We start from the raw sequence: 22163 nt of genomic DNA on the forward strand, positions 1-22163 counted from the left end.
TGCCCCTGGGCAGTGGTTGGATCACGCTGTGCTCAGAAGGCATCCTGCTGCCCTTCCTCCCTCCCAGGGCATCACTGGTGGTTCCTGATGACCTCTGGGAAAAACTGCAGCCTCCTTTCTTTTTCCTGATTTCAGGTAGATGCGTTGAGATTACGACTGGAAGAGAAAGAATCTTTTCTCAATAAAAAAACAAAACAGCTACAGGACCTCACAGAAGAGAAGGGGACACTGGCTGGAGAAATTCGCGACATGAAGGATATGTTAGAAGTGAAGGAAAGAAAAATCAATGTCCTTCAGAAAAAGGTGAGTAGCTGACATTAAGGCATTGGTAGCATCCATGTTTTGTCATTTCCAAGAAATTTTTGAGCTTGTGAGAAAGAAGAAATTTTTGTCTAAGAATTTTGGAGTAAGAAGTATGCACTTTTAGCTTACTGGTATTTAATTTACTGGTGGTTGTATCATGTCATTTTTAGCAGGGCCTGATGAATTTTCTATTTGATTACCTGAAAACTAAATAGTGGTGATTTTTTTCATTTGCCAGCTTAAACATGGAAATAATTGTTTAAAGTTAGATGTAAGTCTAAAATAATAAAAAGCCCCAAAAGTTAATTAATTTTTCCTTTTTCGCTACTGAGAGTTGAGCAATGTATTATGTGGGTCTTAAAGGTATTTTAGATGGATTTTTTATTTACGTCAACTTTAGTAGGTCTTATCCTGCCAAACCCATACAGATTTCAGGGGGTCGGGTAATGTTTACACCCATTACTTAACTGGAATCAGTGAGAGAATGTGTAGTAAGTTCTGACTACAGTGACCTAACACAGAAGGTGCTTGACCTGGGGTTAGGACCCTTCTTTCCTTCCTTCTTTCAGCAGCTCATTTTCTCCATTGTAGAGGATACAGGTTTTGTGACAGCACCCTGATTTTCTTTTGGAGAATTCCCATTTGCTACTGTGTACAATTTTAGTGGGACTGTAGTGTCCCCTGCCTTTCCCTAGGAAAAGGATAGGCAAAAAGAGAAACCAACACCTGCTTGTTTAAGAAAGAGAAATGTGTTGGAAAGACGTAGGGCTCTCAGGTTAAGAGGCAGCCAGCATAGAAACTGGGAGGGAACCAGTGGTGGGCAGCAGGAGATGGCCAGCCTGGACACTGCCATAGACAGGCATGTTACTGTGTACCATGCTGCAGCTGTAGGCAAATGGAATCTAACTGGCCTTTCCTCTTGGTGTCATTTGCTGTCGTCATCTCTCACTTTATTTATATCAACAGCATTCTAGCTGTTTTTTCTGCTCCTACCCTTACCTTTCCTACAGGCTGTTCTTAACACAGAAATTGGAGTAGTCCTTTTAACACATAAAACACTTCTTACCACTTTCTGATCAGAACTCACAACCACCCACGTAAATGGGGCCCAGTGCAAAATGAAAGTGTGGGGCCCCTTGCTCAATAAGTATTGAAAATTTCAGGATGGTAACAGCAGAGCATTAAAGCAAGCATGGGACCCTTCTGAGTTTGGGGCTGTTTGCAGCTACACAACTTGTGCACACATGAAGCCATTCCCATCCCCAGTAGCTTCCATCCTCACTCTCTGGATATTGGTGATCTGATGGATCATATTATTAATTCATTTCTGTAGACATCTTTACAGACAAAGCTCTGGCAGTTGGTTTCCCTCTTTGTAGCTCCAGCTAATTGGTACAGATGATTAGAAGAGAACTGGGAAGAGATGATGGCGGATTCCTGAATCAAAGAGACTGTCTAGGGCAGGTGGGACTAACAGAAAAACAGCTACAGTTGCAGTTCTTGGAGCACGTACTAAGGATTCAAAAGAAGGCTTTTCATTTTAAATCCCCAGCAGTGAATGATAACAAAGGCTGACATTTACTGAGTTTACTTGTGTTGAACACTGTATGCTGGGGACTCTGCTATACTCGTTAACAAGTGTTCTTTACTGACTCTTAACCCATAACCCTGTGAGGCAGGTACAGTTATTAACCCCAGGAAACTGAGGCTTATGATTGGCTTGCCCGAGGTCATACAACCTAAATACAAGTTTTTTGTCTTTGGGAAAATAGAATAAAATGCTTATTGCAAATTAAGAGAATAAGCCTCATTTTTCTTTGGACCTCATGTTTTGTGATGATGATACCAGGTGTGAGAGTGAATCAAGGAAGAAGATCACAATTGCTTTTTTATACCAGGAGTTGAGACTAAGCTCTCTCATTCTTGAGGACCGAGTGGCAACAATTTTCTCTGTACAGATTTTGGGAAGGCACTTTCAATGCAGAAGTGACAAATGGCCACTTTTGCTGACGTGCATATTTTACAGAATTTTAAACTTTCCCCCCAGCCAGATTCAAAAGAACTAGTTTGGAAGTTCGAGAACAAAGCTGTTGGATATTATGGCTTTTTTGGGCAACATGATCATAACCCCACTTATTTAAACCATGTAGATAATGAATTTGGAAGTATTTCGTGTATATTTGGAGAGCTTGTTCAGCTTTAAGTTTTCTTCACTGAGTGTTTACCAATACATCTGGGGAGGAAATAAAATCACTGGCGACATAGCGAAGGGGCAGGAGTTCTCTTATACCTGCAATGTGAAAGAGAAATTATCCCTAAGGAAGTGATGTACACAATTCAGAAACTGACTCGAAATGTGGGAATAACACAAAAGCTAATGGGCCAATGAACCATTGTCTTTGCGAGTGGAGACTCCTTAGAGTTTTGACCACATTCAGCATAATTGGTTGTTTTAAGGCAGGCCTGGATTGGAATAGCATAAGCTTTGGATTAGGGTGTCTTGGCGTGGAAGAATAATAAACTCGTGTCAATGTCAGAGGTGCAGTATTACTTAATATTTCTTTTTCGTAGACTCTTTGGCAGCCAGCAATGTGTTTTGATGCCAGTAGAGCTGGGTATGCTCCTTTCATAGCCATGTTTAACCTGGCGAAGCTAGGCTTGCACCTCGTATCTGTCAGCTTTACCTTCAGAGCCTGGGTCTCAGAAGTCTTGTGTGCTCCATAAGCCACATGGACAAGTCACATGTCTGGGCAACAGACATGGACTGATGCTCTAAGCATTTAGTTACTTGAGGAAGGAAGTGAAGTTGAATAAACAGAGAACCCCAGGTGGCAGAATATCTGGAATCAAGCCTTTGTTGGAAAACACAAGTCATCGAGAATGGATTTTTGGTCCTACCACCATAGTTTTGGCTCTACTTTATAATTCCAAGATGTGGAGTTCTTTTAGTAGGGGACAAAAATGTACATGTGTGAAAACTGTTTATTGGAATATCTTCTTGCGGCTATGATACTAAAGTCAGAGGAGTGGCGCAGTTTTCATGCTACAGCCATAGCATACTGGTCCCATACCTGAATTCAAACTTTAACTGATGAAGTGCTACCTGACTATTGAGTTTTTGTAGGAAATGTCATAAAACCTTGATGACATTGTACATTTGGAAGGTGTACAATGCCCAGGATTTTAGGACATGGTAGCATTTATTTAAACCAGATCAAATTCAAACTGTTATGTAGCTCATAGATTCTTGTACCATAAACTTACTACCCAAGAAATTTTTTTAAAAGCCATTAAATTGGACAAAAATTCTATCTCCAGTTTCATCCTAGGTCTCAGTCCCATGAGCAATGTGAATTTATAGAGCAGAGGTACTTTATTTATTAGGGGTAGAAAAACAGATGGAGATTTCTCTGGAAGCCAGGTTCACCAGCTGCCTAGGGCTTCATGGTTTGCCCTGTGGTAGAAAAGGTAGGGAGAGATGAGTGGAGTTGACTCCTGGGAGTGGAATATATGGACCTGCCCACTTTAACAGCTTTATTTTATGTAATTGGAAGTGCGGTGGTAAAAATTCTGAATGACGATGAACTCAAAGGTAAGGATGCTACGGGAGTGTGGTTATTAACATACTGAGTTTCTTCATGAAGTTTATCAAAAGAAGTAATATCTGAGAAGATGACTATAGAACATAGATATTTCCACATTAGTGAAAAATTGGTGTGAGGTATAGAGGACTTTTTGATTCACTTGAGCTCTTTCTAGTGTTTAAACATCCAGTTGAACTTTTATTTTTATTTTTGGCAAACCTCCTAATTTTTTGAACACGTGGAAAATCATATTCATTTTGCATGTACTGAGTATTTCCGATGTGTCAGTCAGTCACTACTCTAGGTCCTGGAGGTTCAAAGAGAAATAAGACATTCTCCAGTCCTCAAGAAGCTGACAGTTTGGTTGGGCAGACAGACACGCATAATCCTAAATGTAAGTACAGTGAAGAGCAATGTGGCATGTTACCAGAAGCAAACCACTTGATGGATGCAAACAGCAGAAGCTAATTCTGGCTACCTTAAGCAAAAGGGAATTTATTGCAAGGATATCCAGAGCTCTAGTATCTTACTAGTAGAACCAGATTAGGGGTGATCAAGGACCAGAACATCTCTAGGAGACCAAGACAAGGCAGGCAGTGCCATGATCTCATAACCGGGAGCCTCTGGTCACGTGTCTTTTCTTGATCTCGCACCATCTTCCCTCTGCCCTTATATCACGCTGTTGGTCAAGATTCAAAGTCCTGGGACAGATCTCCAAATTTCACACAAGAGCTTCTCATTAGCAGGATCTAAACAGACCTTCCCTAAAAGGAATCTTGGAAATGTGGTTCCAAGCTTTCCACCTGAGCTTTCCATCAGTTCTTATGTCACTTACTCAGGGAAGTCTTTGCTGACACGGCAGGCTGGGAAAGATTTTATGCTCTAAAGCATTTCTTGGCTCAGTTTGAAATTATGCGTCCCTTTAGTGAATGTTGGCTTCCCTCCCAGGGCTAAGCTCCTCGTGTGCCCCAACCGTGATCATCAAGATATCTCCATCTCCTTGCAAAATTCTTGGCAGGGGATGGTCCTCAATCAATATGCATTGGGTGAATAAATTATATCAGCAAATTCTGAATGAATGAGAACTTTGGAGTAGAGAAACCACTTTGAGACCCACTCCTGGATGAAGAATATTGTTAGCTGTGAGAAGAGTCCTTTGCCCCGAAATGTCAAACCCACTCATTGTTCCCAGGACAGTATGTTCTGTATAGGCTGCAAGATGGAACCATCCCATAAATAATAAAACAAAGATGAGGAATTGACTGTTGCTGTACCCACTTCTGACACCTCCAGCCTCAGTTCCATTACCCTGGGGAGGTAAAAAGGGATGAAGGCTTAAGTAAGGGAGCTTAGCCAGTCTTCCTTCATTTTCCATTTTAATATAAAGAAAACGTGGTATTTACAGAGAATACTGTCTTGTTATGCAAAAGAAAGCTTCCTCCTCTAGTTCTCACTTCTAACTTATGGGAGTGTTAAAGGCAGGGTACTTTATGAGAATGATATAATGAAATTGCTAATTATCCATGGTCATTTCCAATTATGACCATGCAAATGTTAATTTTCATAACAAAAGAATAATCTGGGATTGATTGAGCCCTTACTATATACAGACACTGTGCTAAGGGCTTGGCATCCTTAGGTTACGTATCCTTATGACAAACCTAATGGCATGTAGGTACTATCATAATCCCTATTTTTAAAATGAGAGACTGGTTTAGGGAGTAACTTACCCAGAGTCACGTGGCAAGGAAGTGATGGAACTAGTCTTAACCACCATCCTATTCTGGTGTTTTTCTACTTTATGATTCTGCCTCCTTCATGAGACAAGTGGGATCATTAACTTTTAAGGACTAACTAAGCGATAATTTGAGCAACTTTCTTCAGGTTGATACACAAATATGCCTACTTTTAATAGCAAACAGATAGAGATGCAGTTACTACATAATGTGATGAAAAATAAGTAACCAAATAAATGAATAAAATACAACACCAGATCTGGATTTTTAAAAATATATGTTGTGCTATGTTTAGAAAAAAGAAAGATTATGGTGACCTTCAGTTTTTGTTTGTTTTTACCCCCATGAGATTCTTCATGTACCATTCTAAACCATTGGATTGTTTTGCCACTTTGTTTTCAAAGAATTGCACCATTTTTGCTCTCATCTTATTTTCACTTTGTTTTAGCTGTTGGCTTATAGAACTTAGACCTCAAAAGATGTTTGAGACATCTAAGCAGCTTTCCTGGACTAGTCATAGATGAACTCATAATTTTGGTAATTCCTCACTGAGTCCCAAGAGGAAGCGGTCTGGGAAGCTGTTCTGCTTTGCAGTGATGGTCAACTAGGGTCTGACCTCAGTGTAGGCGAGCTCACTCTGCATCTGAAGCCAGGAACTGGGCTGGCATCCAGAGGTTGGAGCTGCAACCAGGGTGGCCATGGGTCTAAGGCAGTGGTTTTCAACCAGGGGACACATTACCCGCCCTTCCCTCCCCCCCACCCCCCCCCACCCCCCCCCCGCCATCTCCTCCCCAGGGACATTTGGCAATGTCTGTAGATAGTTTTGGTTTTCACAGCTGGGGGATTGCTACAAACATCTGGTGGGTAGAGTCCAAGGGTGCTGCTAATATCTTACAATATAAAAGAAACACCCCCTGCACCCCAAAACAAATAATTATCCAGACCAAACCCTGGCCTATGGGAGTCCTTTTCTTCCCATGGCTAGACTGCCCTACTTATCTTGTTTCTGTCTGCTCCCTGCCTTGAGAGAGTATTCCTTAAAATGATTTTTACTTAGTATAATAGACATTTCTCTCTCCTCTGGATATTATCTTGGCTGATATGATTAACATTTTTAGCTACACTTTTTCTCTGGCATCATTACAGGCAGTTTACAGAGGTGAATGTCTTGTGTATGTGTGTGTGCATATGGGTGTGTATGATGTTTAAACTATTACTATTACTTTCTCTTTTAAAATTTTCACATATATAATAAAAATAATATAATTTTCACATATGATAATCCATACTTATAAAGAGTATATATAGCACTCTTGAACTATTAAAATTATTAGCATTATTAAAACTGATCTGACCACACTGATCATATCAACTAATTTGGAGGAGGATGCTGGTCAGCTGTGGTACAGGGGACATATAATACAAATAAAGCATCTGCTTCAGACAGAACATGGATCACCCAGCTGGTATCACCTAGTTTAAATTTCTAAATGCCAGCATTCTAGTCATTTGGATAAGTGACCTTTAAGACTAATATTTTTCTGACCAAAAAAAATGCACTTTATTTTAGTAGCCTTTTGGGCTGAAAACCTGATTTCTATATTCACATTTAATGTATTTTTTCATATATTTTATCTAGTTATTTGGGATATGGTAACGTTATTTGTTAAATGTGGCCTGAATGTAGATTTAATTAGTATGTTGTTTAAATATTTGCAATTAAAAAGTATCTAAATTAGTGTTTGTGATTTGCCAGTTTTCTTTTGAACAATGCTTTCTTCAGTCTAGAAAATATAAGAAAAAGCTAACTTACCATATCATATAATAAATTCTCTATACGTGTTCTGTGTTTCTAGGGTGGCAGGATGTCATCGGTCTAAGCAGAAGCATCTTTGCTCTGGCATCATTTAATACTTTGTGTCTTTATCACGGGGTGAAGTTGAAGCCAAGGGTTCTAGTGCTAATTAAATTTCACAGGACAAATAATCACTAAGCATGCATGGCTGTTACTTTAGGCTGAAATTACTTGCCCAGTGTTAGTGATGGCCTAAGGAAAAAACAGCTTGGTGATTTTAACCAATTGATTCTATTGTCAGAAGTCCATTTTGCCACAATGAAGTGATATTTCAAAGGTCACTCTGTGTCTCTTGAGTAGACATTTGGCTTCCTTGGTAAATCTAAGCTTCTTTGTGAAGCAGTGAATTCACCAGCCTCCTCTTTTGTGTATATTGCTTTTCCTCTAAGGGATTTGAAGTTGCCCTTCTCTTAGAGATGACACTGATGAAATAACCTTTTGTTATAGAAAGAACCAAAGTTAAAAAATTTGCCTTCTGATGGGCAATTAGAGAGATTTAGAGAAGTCTGCTCATTCATTCATACATTCATTCAACATCTATAGGCACTGTCCTCAATTAGTTGCATCTTTCTACCTCCTGGTTCTATTGAACACAACCCAATATTATTTGACTTAAACTACATGTGAAAATGGATGTACTGATGAAGCATGGGCAATCCTGACGACAGAAAGATAGGAGAACAGTATACCTGGAAGAGATTTTATGGACCCTCCTACTCCAACTTTTTCATTTTTCCACTCAAGACACGGGGTCCTGAGAGATGAAATGACCTGTTTAGGGTCACAAAGCTAGTTAGTGACAGAGCCTGGACTCTGATTACACTTTTCCTTTTTGTTCTCTGCATGCCCCATGACATCTGAGGTCTTGGGCACCAATGCCCTGTTCTGGCCAGCTTGCCTCCTTTCTTCCTGCCATCCAGTCAACCAACAATGAATATTCAGCATCTGTAACGATCTGGAGGTTCTGGAGGCACTGGGGGATACATAGGCTATTGAAGAAGGTGTAGTTTCTTCCCTTTGGGAACTCACACTCATGGAAAAAACTGCTAAACAAGTTTAGGCAATTACAGAGCAGTTTATGATGTGTGCTATACCAGCCAGGTACCTGGTGCACATAGGAAAGGCACCTCACCTATTGTGGGGAGTGGGATGATCAAGGAAGACTTCTGGAAAAGTTGATGACTAAGCCAAGATCTCAGGGACCAGGAAGTGTTGTCCAGTCAAAGCAGCGAGAATAGCATTTGCAAAGGTTTGGCTCGAAGAGGCAGCACAGTGCATTTGGTGGAATCAGAAATAATTTAATATAGATGGACTACTCCCCTGTCCCATTTAGGAAACAAATTTCATAGTTAGAAGTTTTTCTGTTCTTTATGTCTTCTAGCAATCAAATATATTTTGTAATTAAGGTTTGAGAGTCATTTTGACTTGCTTATTATAAATATTCTCTTCCAGTCCCTTGTGACTTGCAAGTGGCAATAGTGGTTATCTGTGTTATTTCAAAATGCAGTTCAAGGCCAGATCATGCTGAGAACTGATTCTTATTCAGTAAGAGGACTGATCCTTAGCCAGGGGAGGCAAATTCTCTTTGAGATAAATATTTGCTTCTGCATTAAGACCTTATATTCTGTGCTCCATTTCAGCATGATGGATTTTTTTTAAAGGTTTGTTTATAATTACCTGCAAAATCTCTTGAAGATATAAAATAAAAATGCCCAGAGTGCCCTGACCATGGCTGCTACCCTAGTGGGTGCAGGCATCTTGACACATCTGTCAGTCTGGGCTGCCAGCTGTTGTTTTGTGACACAGGATTAGAGGTGGTTGAGCCTTTTCATATTTCAGTCTGGAGATGATTCTGTTTTTCTTCCCACATACTCCCCAGGCCGTTTGATTTAAATCAACCTTATTTATGTGGGAAGGAAAATTTTCTGTCTGTCTTTTTTACTTATCCTGTGTTTGGCAATGGATTCTCCTTTGCTGTGAAGAGTTTACACATATCTATATTAGCATTTATCATGTTATATTGTCCAGAGAAGTCCATAATTCAAAACTTTTATTATACGTGTCTAAGTTTTCCATAAGAATAAATATAAATTAGAGGTGATATGTTCTTGGGGGCATATAACTCCACAGTTGCTGTGAATGAGGGGCATCTTAATACTGTTCTGATATTGCAGTCTCATTGCCATTCTTTTTCTTTATCCTTACTTGATTGTACTATACTTTTTTGCAAACTAAAAGATGTAACTGCTTTAAACAGACTATTTTCACAGAAGCTGAATTCTAAATTAATACCACCGAGTATAAAACAATTTGGGACCTTCATCATAACATTTTATCACACTTACCTCCTTTTTAGGTTGCTTACTTTTGAGAACCAGCAATAACACCAACATGTAATCAGCCCTTGGATAATATAGTTTATCAAAGTAATTTGTAATTCTAACAAAAGTGCTATGGTCGGTATAATTCTAAGATGGCCCCACGGTTTTCCTAGCTCCATGAGGTACATTCCCTGAATAATGCCCCAAACTGTGAATATGATGGATTTAACACCCACAATTAGCTTATGTCGTATAGCACAGTTGACTTTAAGAAAGGAGATTATCTGGGTGGGCTTGACCGATCACATGAGCCTATTAAATCTGGATACTAAGGTTCGAGATAGTGAGGTCAGAGATTCCAAGTATGAGGGGGATTGAATGCATGAGAAGTTTTTCACTGTTGACTTGAAGATGGATTTAACACCTGTGATTAGATTACATTAGATATTTTTCTAGAGTCTCCAGACAAATACTCATTCTGGCCACACCCTGATTTCATCCTTGTGATACCCTAAACAGAGAACTCAGCCATACTATGCTGGAATTCTGACCTATAGAACTGTGAGTTGATATATGGATGTTGTTTTAAGCCACTAAATTGGTGATATTTTGTTACACGGCAAGAGAAAACTGGTACAAGTGCATATTAAAATAACTGTTCAGTAGTAACAAAACTCTTGCAGAAATCCAGAGGCTTATATATAGTAGTGGAGTTCACAGGATACTGACAAGGGGTGTTGGCTCCTTAAAGTGATGTCGCTTGTAACTGTAATGAAAGCAGTTTCCAATAGCTTTAATGGCTCAGCTTAGAAACCATGGGAGTTTTGATGAATTTTTATTATTTTAGGGGGATTTGCATTACTTCAAAATGTATACATAAAAGTGAGCTTTCATTACACTTTTCAGATTGTACTATTTCATATTGCATAACTAAGATTTCTTAAAATATGATGTTATGTTTTTGTGTCTGTTTCCCCATTAGAGTCTGAGCCCTGTTAGATCCTAGCTAGAAAATTGAAATGTAACAGTAAAAATAAACAAATCTATCCAAAATTCTGGTGAGATTCAGGGTGAGTAAACAAATAGGAATGGCCATGTTCCAATAAAACTTTATTTACGAAAACAGTCAGTGGGCCAGATTTGACCCATGGGTTCTAATTTGCTGAGCTCTGGTTTAGATCACAAGTTATTATAGCCTAGAGGCAATTCTAACATATAACGACCTTCATGGCAAGTTTGAGATATTTTTTAATATATTCCAAATATTTGATAGAGTTGAACGAGGTGTACTTCTTTTGAGGGCCATATTAATTATTTGCCTCAGACATTCCTCCTGGTGCGGTGGGAAGTAAGTCGTTTGCTCCCAAGGCTGAGGTCTTCCCAAGTTTCTCTTGCATTCTATAGCTTTTTTGTGAGTGAAGGCTGAATGAAGCAAAGCTAAGCAAACAGGATGTGCTCGAATGAATAGCACCGATTGACTTGGAGTGGAGATATTTCTTTCTTTAGTATTGAAACATGAAGTTAAATTCTTTAGGCTCTATATGATACTTTGACTTATAAGAGCGTATGAAGGGTAGCATACATATACCAAGGCTCTCTCCAAATTATGAATGTTTGGAAACTTGTGAAGAGCTGGAGGCTAGACAAGGGTGGCCAGGTGGGAAGGTCGGGATCGACCCAAGGATCCTTTACTGCTGTTCATGTAACCAACACTTTTTATTAGAGCTTGTAGGGAAGTGTTCTTTGAAAGAGATAGATGGTGGGTATAAAATGTCAGGTAACTGGAGGAAGAGAAATGGGTACAGTTGACCAAAGCTGCTTCATCTGCCAGTTCTTCATCTAGGAATTCATCCTAAGAAAAAATTGAGGTCGTAGGCGTAGATTTAGCCACAGCCTTGTTCATAGCATGGTTCTTTAAATGGTTTTTTTTTTGGCTGATCAGTGAAAATACTATAAAGTGGAGAAGTGACTAAATAAATGATAGTATCATTCCTGCGTGGAAATTCAGCCAATAGAAAGGATGTTATAGAAGAATAGTTAATGACATAAAAAGATATTCACCTTATTTTGTTAATTGAAATAAACTGTTTACAATATGTATATGTACAGAAAATGATCAGAGAATGCCTGTTTTCTCACACCCTCACCACTATAGTGAGTGTCACTATAGTGAGACTATTTTTGTTTTAAAAAGTTTATGCACACACACATATCCACACATATATACACTCATCGGTATAATTAGTTTGTTAAGAGCAGGGACTATGACAGGCCTGACTGAATCTCAGCTTATGTGCTTTTTTTTTTTTTAAAGATTGGCACCTGGGCTGACAACTGTTACCAATATTTTTTTTTTCCTGCTTTATCTCCCCAGCCCCCCCGTACACAGTTGTATATCTTAGTTGCAGGTCATTCTAGTTGTGGGATGTGGGATGCCACCTCAACGTGGCCTGATGAGCGGTGCCATGTCCGCGCCCAGGATCCAACTCCTGGGCCGCCGCAGCGGAGCGTGTGAACTTAACCACTCAGCCACGGAGCCGGCCCCTCTTATGGGCTTTTTAACCTTAGACATGTTACTTACATTTTCTCTGCCTCGTTTTTCCTATGTTTAGAATGAAAATAATCTCACATCTCACTTTTGGTCTCACTTTTTCTCAACATAGTAGGTGTTCAGGAGGTGTTTGTTGAATGAACAAAGTGCCCATCACTGTTGATGCACAATAAATTATTATTTTATATTCAAAATTAGAATTTAAATGCTAAACCCATTGACTGTTTCAAAGAACTTGGAAAGAAAATGGAATTGCTTTATAAAGATCATTTTTAAATTGATTTTTAAATTTACATACAGTAAAACTCACTCTTTGTGTTGTGCAGTTCTGTAGTTTTTGACAAGAGCGTAGAGTTGTGTCACTACCGCCACAGGACACAGGACAGTTCTGTCACCTCAAAAACCTTCTTTGTGCTGCCTCCTCCATAGTCAGTCCCTCTCCCCACACCTTAGTCCCAGGCAACCACTTATTTGTTCCCCATCCTTATGGTTTTATCTTTTCCAAAATGTTGTAGAAATGGAATCATACATTATATAGCCTTTTGTGTCCAGCTTCTTTCGCTTAGCATAATGCATTTGAAATTCATCCATGTTATAGCCTTTATCAATAGTTCTAGAGATAATACTTTTAAAGATAACTTTTATTATTTATGAAACATTCTGTATCATAACCACGCAGGTCTTTTATCTCTGAAGTTGTCCTGAAGCCAGAGTCATAACAGTGTAGAATGTTAGCACTAAAGAAGACTTGAGAAACAGTCTATTCTAACTCAGCCTGTGGAGAAGGTTAGGGGTCTAAGAGCTAGAAACCAAATGTATTACCCCAGGTGAGTTCAAGACAGAGTTGAGACCAGAAACCAGAGCCTTGATGCGAAACTAGCAATGTTACATTGGAGTTTAGATGGAGTAAACTGTTCTGGTGATGGACTAGTGGAAAAGTCCCTGAAGGGCAGGGAGAGGCGGGTATGTGTGTGTGATGTGATGTTGAAATTATGACATTTAATTATTTTTAGAAGGAAAACAAACCAGTACTTTTTTGTGTCTAGAATAGGAAGAAAGGACCTTCTATCATTATTATTATTATTATTTTGTAATAGAAGTGAGTGTGTATAAATCCACCTCCATTTTCTAACATTCGTAGTAAGCACTGGTTTGGAGAGTGGCCAGCAGGTATCATAGATGTTGCTTTCATCCCTGGAGCAGATACATGGTAATTGACCAAGCCTTTAAAACATGTAAGGTTGGTCTGATGAGCACCAGATAACCTCGGAAAGCTCACACCAGATCCTGAAGTGTGCAGAGGTGGGTAATTCTGCCCTGAAGCCTTAATTAGAAAGAGTACTTTTATTATTTATTATTTTATCTTGTTTATCTTTTATTTCTGAAGGCATAGTACTACTTTACTTTAAAATAATTGGTTTACATATAAGCATATTGTATCTCTTTTTTTAAAAAAATAAATAAAATAGCTTTTTCTTTTAAAAATAAAATTAGGTTTTTTAAAAATGGAATCTCATATCAAATATTGATCCATTTTTATGACATAATGCAATGAACAAAACAAATATTTAGCCTTATGAAAAATTCAGACTTATGGCTTATAATATGAAAAAAACCCCTCTATAAATAACATGAAACGTTTATTTGCTAATTTAAGTTGGTCACAGTAATGCATGTTTATGCCCATGTGCGTATCAGCTCATTTTCCTCTGCCTTGTTTTAAACTTCCCTTTTAAAATATTTTTATACCAGTTGACTGACTGTCATAGATACAGAACTTAGTTAAGCAACCAAGGTAATTTATATATTTGCTCTGTTTACAATAACTTTTACTTAAATCTCTGGTAAACATGGCAATTGTCATAAGAAAATATATGTTATTTACCATGTTCAAATCTAAACTCTCGGAAATAGTTCTTGAGGAACTGTAATTGTGTCTTTGGTTTGGCATTTCATTTCCGTTTATAGTTCAAACATTTGTTGTATATTTCTGTGTGGTTTATAGATGTTTCACATCAGTGCCACAAGACCTTCACTTAAAATTTTAAGCTAAATGTTCTTTTCTTTGAATAATTCATCCCTTAAAGTCCTGTCTCTCCTTTTGTAGAGTCTCTACGACCAAGGATATGGGAACTAAGCAGGACTGTGCTAAGTGTTACGGTAGTTGACAAACTCGTTCGATCAGATAAGTCTCCCAATTGGAGTGTCAGTGTGGATTAGTCTAGCCCATGGAGAGAAGAAGAAGATAGAAAATAGTGTCCAAAATACTTATAAAAGAAATGAGCTGCGACAGGGAAAGGGCCTGAAACACCATCCCTGTGTTGGTTGAATTGAAGGAAAAATCAAGAACATCAATTTTAGCTATTGAAATTGCCTTACAGTGCATGGGAGGTGCTAATTTGCTCAGACATCTTTTGGCAAACTTGCATGTGGAATCTGCTCAGTCCTGTGGTTATTTATGTGCAGTAATGCCTGCAGCCAGAGAGCTATCTTTCTGGACTTGCTTTTTTCTAGCTGAGAATAAAGGCTTGAGGAATATAGGAGATGTCAGTAGCAACAAGCAACTTGAATTCCTCAAGATAAAGACCATGGCTGGGAAGAATTGAGCAGGCAAGTGAAGGTTACCGACTCCACATTAATAATAAATTTACGAGAGTACGGAACAAATCATGCCAGGCCATCTTTATCGTTTTGTAGGTAGACGTGCAAGATTAAAGAAAGGAATTCAATAGCTGTAATATCTGGAATTGAGTAAATCATCTAATTCAGTGTCTCCACAAATCTTTGGAGGCAGTGGGAGTGGGGGCAGGGGATGGAGAGAACCTCAATGAGAATTGGCTCTGAGAACTGTAATGTGGATTCAATTTGGCTGTTGTAATAAATTACAATGGAACAAGGTCCACTGGGACGATGTTGGGATCAATAGAAGGTCAGGCTGTAACATCTCCAGCAGTGGTCTGGAAGAATGGATAACACACTTTATTAAGCTTGGCAGGCCAGGAGGCTTTGGCACTGTTGTGGTCACCAGCACTGTCATTAGCCTTTATGAAGCACCTGTTGGGTATGGGGCACTCTGGGGGCTGCCTGAAGAAAGATAGACTGTATATAATTGCCCAAATGGTCAACCTATTTAAAAAATGATGATAATAGGTACAATTTATTGAATACTTACAAGGCTGCCATGAAGAGTGCTAAGCCTTTTTCATGGATTATTTCTTTTAATCCTATTGGCAGTCCTTGAGGTGAGGGTTCTCTCCATTTTGCAGATGGGAAAAGTGAGATATAGGGAATTACTGTAGGTAATGCAGCTGGTAAGTAGCAGCAATAGGGTATCAACTGAGGTAGTCTGAGTTTTACTCTTAACCACTATCTAGGCGTATAGTATCCCTATGTGCTCCTGGAGAAAGAGTATGTTTATTTGTTAGGTCGTTCGTTCATTAGCAAATATCCTAAATGTGCTTAAGATGTTCCTGGTGTAGCAGAGGAAACAGAACCTACTCAAAGGTAATTTTCAAAAAATGGTAAAATCGTGATTCTGATACAGATGTAAAATGAACACATGATAAGGATTTTAGTTAACTCATTAATCGATGAAGGAACCAGGCATATGTTAGAACTGGATAGAAAACCTGGAGAACAGAAACATTTATAGATCAGAAATATTGAAATGAATGTGCAAATGGAAGCAAAACTGTTTTTTCCCCAAGTGCAGAGAAAAGTCAATTTAACCTCTACTGGACAAGTCAGAATTTGTGTTAATGGACAAGACCTATTTTCATTGCTATGAGTTACCTACAATTTACCAAATTGTAAAATAGCTCAAAGACAATGAAAGACTAGAATCAGATAACCTGAAAGAGTGTGATCTAAACAATAGTTTTCTATTGAAGCACAGTTTTTCCTACAAGACTAAAGAGAGAGAATTGTGATTCAGTACAGTAGGGTGTGATTTGGGACAAAAGACTTAAATACAGGAAATAAATCCAGCTCTCTTAGATTGTTCAGAGAGGACTTGTAGGCAAAGATGGGAATTAAAATGAGAATCTCTGAGCCTGAAGCCTTCTCATTTTTCAGATGGAGTATCAGAGGCTTTGAGAGCTGAAAGAAGTTGCTCAGTTACTTACCTCCTTAGCCCAAGAAGCCTTGTAACTTCCTGCCTTTCCATGATCCCTTCACTGGCCCTTGGCCAGAGGAGAGTAGGAAGGCCCCAGACCAAAGTGTCTATGATGGGGAAGGAAAGACTAAGTGTATTAGTTAGGATTCTCCAGAGAAACAGAACCAATAAGATGTATTATGTATATATAGACTTGGCAAGTCCAAAATCTGATGGAGAAGGCAGCAAGCAGGAGACTCTGGAAAGGGTTGCAGTTTGAGTCCAAGGCAGCCTGCTGGTGAATCAGGAAGAGCTGATGTTGCAGATGACGTCTGAAGGCAGCCTGCTGAGAATTCTCTCTTGCTTGGAGGAGATCAGCCATTTGTTCTATTTAGTCCTTCAGCTGATTGGATGAGATCGACCCACAGTATGGAGGGCAATCTGCTTTACCCAAAGACCACTGATTTAAATGTACATCATCCAAAAGCACCCTCACGGAAACATCCAGAATAATGTTTGACTGAATATTTGGGGATTGTGGCCCAGTCATGCTGACATATAAAATTGACCATCACACCAAGTCAGAGGACTGAGGGGCTTTGCCTGTTCAAATTGGTGATTAGGAGTGGTGGCAGAGTTGGTGGGGGAGATACGGGATACCAGGTACCTGGAGGGTGGTACGGTGAGCAAAAGGAAGGGCAAGAATCTGAAGGTGAAACTTTTCCAACTTCACAACTTTCCCAAGAGCCAGCCCTTAAAGTCAGTCCGTGGGTCACAGCAATTACGGAGAGCAGTCACAGCTCTGTACATCTGCCTTGGCAGGGTATGTGTCTCTTTAAATGTGAAGGGGAGGCATGAGTTCAGGATGGGTTTCCAGATAGTCACTACTTGAGAGTATGTTTGAGTATTGGAAGCTATAACTGAAGGATAGGTGGTGATCAAGCCCAGGGTATCTTAGTATAGAAATTTGTAATCTGAATTCATGATTTGTTTTACAAGGGCTTCTCTGAAAATCATGTTGATTACATCACTCTAAGGATACTTGATAACTAGAAATCAGTTATGTAGAGAAAAATTTAGTGGGAACATAATGCAAAGAAAAGTAAAAAAAAATTTAATTTTATTGTTTACTTCTATAGCTTTACCAGACCTCCTGGAGGCAAATACCTCCAGGGAGGTATTTATGATTATTATCATCAGTGGAATTCTTATTTTACTTTATAATAACAGCTGATATTTACTGAGCAGTTCCTCTGTGCTGAGTGTTGTGTTAAGGACTTTACATGTTATGAGAGTAACTTCCCAACCAACTCCAAGTCTTTCCTCTGCGTCACTCTCTCAGTGAGGCTGCCCTGACCACCGTGTGCAGTAGTGGAGCAGCTTGCCCCCACCCCAGCAGTCTTTATCCTTCCTACCTAGCTCTGCTTACTCTTTTTTCCCCATAATATTTCACCTTCCAATACACTATCACTTACTTATTAATTTTGTGTATTGTCTTTCATCTGTCTCCCTTTGCTGGAATCTAAGTTTCACAGTGGCAGGGATCATCGTCTGTTTTGTCGTTTTGTGCATTGACGTAGCCCAAGTGCGCAGATCCGCCTTTAGGAGCTGAAGAAGTATTTGTGGAATGTTGTGGATGAGTATCTCATTTAATCCTCAGGACAGTTAGGTACATACTGTACTTATCCCAATCTGAAAGAAGAGATTCTGGGAAGTTACTTTGGCGATGCATTTTAGGCACATCTTAGAGAGGCTGAAGAATCACATGGCTAAGTCAGAACCCTACCCAGTCAGCTGGGGTCTTGCCATAGGCTTTGCAGTTAAGAAGAATTCAGCAGTTCTGAAGATTCCACAGGCCTAGAGTGAGGCCAAGAAGTGCATAAGCAGCGTGGGGCCCCATGCTGACTAATTAAAAGAAAAAAGACCAGTCAAAAAGTGTTAAGACGGGGAGTTACTGTTTAATAGGTACAGAGTTTTAGTTTTGCAATATGAAAAGAGTTCTGTGGATGGATAGTAGTGATGATTGCACAACAGCATGAATATACTTAAAACTACTGAACTTTACACTTAAAAATGGTTAAGTTGGTAAATTTTATGTTATTTGTGGTTTATCACAATTAAAATTAAAATACAAAAAGTTTTAAAAATAAAAAAGTGTTAAAATTTATTAGCCATTATTTATGATATGTGTGTATATGTGGAGGAAGGAGGGAAAGGTGAGAAATAAAAAGATTTTGTTGGGGCAATGGGAAGCAGAAAACACTTGGAGTTAAATTTTTACTTCTTACTTTTCTGACTCTGTTGCTTAGACCAGTTCTTAAGCCTCTCTCAGCCTCAGTTTCCCCAGTCTCTGTGATAATCATCATCATAGTGCCCACCTCATAGAGAAGTTGTGGGGATTCATGAGAGAATGAATGAAAAGGGCCCAGCACAGTGCCTGGCTCCTTATGAATCCTTTTCTTTTTAGGAGCATTCCTAATCAAATAATCAGGGTATACACTTTTATTCTTGCCAAATTCTTACTATATTGGTTGATTCTTTTTGGAAGGCAGTGACTACAGGACTGAGAGCATTACAAAACCAACACCAGAAAGTGCTTTCTACGTAGTCCTTCTGTTTTCTGCTCAGATGATATTACGTTATGACTACTCATTACTGACACTGACAGTGATTTCTCAGCTCTTGAAGGTTGATGCCTTTTTGTGTGAGTTTTTTCTTATGTCCCAGCAGTGCAAGGAAACCCCAACCCTCTTACAAGGCCCAGACTGGAAACATTTATTCCAGGTTATTTTCAAGAATGTGACCTGGTCAGTGTTGTTGATTTGCATCTCTCTCTTCTATTTGAGGTGGTTGCCAGTGGAGCCACTGGGTTGTAACTCTTCTTTTCTTATTTGGGCATTGAGAAGTAGGTTTCTCCTTTTTCCCGAGAGAAACATCACAAAGTTGTAGCAAGCATGTAAACATCCTTATGAGACTGAGGAAGCTATAAAGACCTAGTGACATTTCTTGTTTCCCTTCCCTCCTCTTTTGGGGACCTATGTAAATTATCTCTTAGGAATGGAACACACCAAACCTTGTGTCCTCTAGGGACAGGTTTTCATAGTATTTTTCTCCAGGCAAAGGAAAGATGGTCACATGGCAAATAGTTAAGGTCTTGGCCTGGCAAGGCAGGATGATCTGAGGGTTTTCTGGACATTGCTCAATTCTTTATTACTTACGGGAGATGAATTTACTGGGAAGCTAATGATGCTCAAATTCATGCCACCTCCCTTGTGCCTGTCTCTCCCAAAGCCCTGACAGTGTGTTCTCGTGTTTATAGTATATGTTTTTGTAAATTTCACAAAATTAAGATATTTCTGTACTTCTTTAAAGAGCCTTTCCTACTCCCACCCAATTCAGGCCCTACAAAATCGGAGTCCACCCTTGTATAACAACAAGTTGCTGTTGACATGTGAGCAGACAGCACCAACCACAACATGGCAGCTCTCAATACAGAGGGGCATGTGCAGGTAGAGCCAGGAGAGACTCAGAGTGGGGTGGACCAAGAGGTAGAGATGGAATTAATTAGCTGCACACCAGAAGAGTCTCTGCAGCTGGGTTGTGCTAACGATGGGGCTGATGGGCCTCTGGAGAGTGGCAGATTTGGAAGCCAGCCTCTTTCCCTCTGCTGTCTGTCCGTCTCACCTCTTGTACAGGACATTCTCCTAAGAAAAGTGCTGCTTGAGCTCTTTGGGGCAGACTTGATGACTAATGTCTTTTAAGTCAAATTTCCTCTGAACAATAGAAGCTAAGGTTATATATCAGAACCAGACATAAATATGTTTGGCCATGGATTACAATAAAATTTACTGGTGCTAAAGATAATCAAACCATTTCACTTTCCATGAATTTTATTGTCTGAAAAAAAGTGATATCATTCCTTGGAAGGGAGGAAAATGACTTGCTTCGGTTGCTATTCTGCTGGGAGAGAAAAATCTCTGAAACTTGAAGGCAACCGGTGCCTGTCTTTCCCCCCAGGTCTGCCCTCTCCATAGGAACACTGCCATCCCATCTAGACTGCACCAGCTCAGGTTGTTCCCGTGGCCTAGCCAGGCTTTCTAGCAGGAAGGCCAGATTGCATTCCCTTTGCTGACTAGTGGAAGGAGGCAAACTGTTGAGCAGATGTTGATTAAAGGGGCCCAGGTCCCCGTGTTCAGCATTTCAGTTTAAGTTTAGTAGGGCTTTGATAGTTTATACACAGAGGGCCTGTGTCTTGCCTGAGGTAACGGATGCTGCAACCCAACACGAGCATTGTCTTTCGGAGCCCCTGTGTTGGAATATTGAATTACATCGCACTGCCATGCAGGCTATGAACCTCTGAAGACCAACATTTGGCCCACATCAGATCTTAATTGCTTTTTGATATAAAAGTACATATACTGAGCATGAGGGCAATTTTGAATGACTTAATAAAAAATGGAAGCATTTTGAAAACAGGCTTTTGATTATGTTACTGCATTTTTTCCAACTTGCTTTCTTTGGGTATTGGCAAAGCCACTTGATTTTAACAGTTGTTCTAAAAGAGGTGGCCTGTGTTTTTATCTACAGACTCTCTTGAGCCAGTAACCTACTAGCTGTGTGGATTTAGTCCAGTTACTTTACGCCTTTAAGCCTCAGTTTCCTCATCAATAAAATAAGAACACAGAATATCTTTTCCATTGGATCATTATGAGAGTATGAAATGAGATGGTGGATGTTCAAAGTACCCAGCAGAGTACACGAGTCATAATAAATATTTAATATATAATAGCCAATCATATTTATATATAATATGTATACACATGGCATTTATTCAGCAGTATTATTTTGCATACACTGTGTTCCATACCTAAACTTCATTCATATGTTATCTCAAAATAAAATTGGTTGCAGTGGTTTGAAATGGAGTTTCTCCAGAATTTTTATTTTGAAAACCTTGAACTTGCTTTCCCTTGTTCAATGATATTTACTTTTCTTTAATTCCAATTCAAAGCAGATTCATCACTTTGGGCCAGGTGTGGGCATAGTCTTGCTATTTCTCTTTAAGCCCTATCTGACATCCCCTGAAGAAATAGCTCTGCAGCTCTGGGTCAGGATGTAGATACTGTTCACAATTTTATTAAAAGGATGGCTTTATATTATTCTCATCTGTTTTCCCAAAAGAGTATGACGTTAATCCTAAAAACCAAATGGATATAATGATTGCTATACAATTGATAGCTGTTAGCAAAGTTTAACTTGGTAGGATCTTGAAGGACCTTAGACAGAACTTGGAGAGTTCACAGATGGCTCAAAGGTGCACTTTCAAATAGTTGGTCTCAGCGTATTGGAGAGGGGACCATGCTCTGCACTGGCCTGGCTGCCTCTTTGTTAATCTCCTACTACAACTTTGAGGAGGTTACCAGTTTTATTGCCTGGAATTAAGAGGGGAGAAAAGGTAAACTGCTTCAAGATCTTTGAAGTTTTGATTTTGAGGGGTTAGACTGATTAATCTTTTACCTAAAAGTGAACTACTTCTTAATGATGCCACATTACATTGGGATGGGGCTTTATAATTTTCATAGGGCACATGTCATCCCATTTGATTGCCTCCATAATCCTACGGGGTCATCAGGGAAGCTCTTATCATGCCCACTTTTATAGATGAAAAAGCTGAGGTCCAGAAGTAGTTAAATGGTTTGATTGAGATCATGAGATATAAA

The 22163-nt window shown here is 39.3% G+C and overlaps 1 protein-coding gene across 7 annotated transcripts in view; it reads left to right on the top strand.

The window, feature by feature from the left end:
* The window catches only part of ERC2 (ELKS/RAB6-interacting/CAST family member 2), a 912338-nt gene that overhangs the window by 358704 nt on the left and 531471 nt on the right, over nucleotides 1-22163 (top strand). For all 7 annotated transcript variants that reach the window (XR_011496408.1, XR_011496409.1, XR_011496406.1 and 4 more), the window contains exon 7: nucleotides 136-303. Coding sequence is in view for 3 of the 7 variants with exons in the window: in XM_070492831.1 (XP_070348932.1) it covers nucleotides 136-303 (168 nt within the window). In the remaining 4 variants the exon portion in view is untranslated. The remainder of the gene's footprint in view (nucleotides 1-135; nucleotides 304-22163) is intronic.

The sequence above is a fragment of the Equus asinus genome, chromosome 21, assembly GCF_041296235.1.
Source record: "Equus asinus isolate D_3611 breed Donkey chromosome 21, EquAss-T2T_v2, whole genome shotgun sequence".
NCBI classification, from domain to species: domain Eukaryota; kingdom Metazoa; phylum Chordata; class Mammalia; order Perissodactyla; family Equidae; genus Equus; species Equus asinus.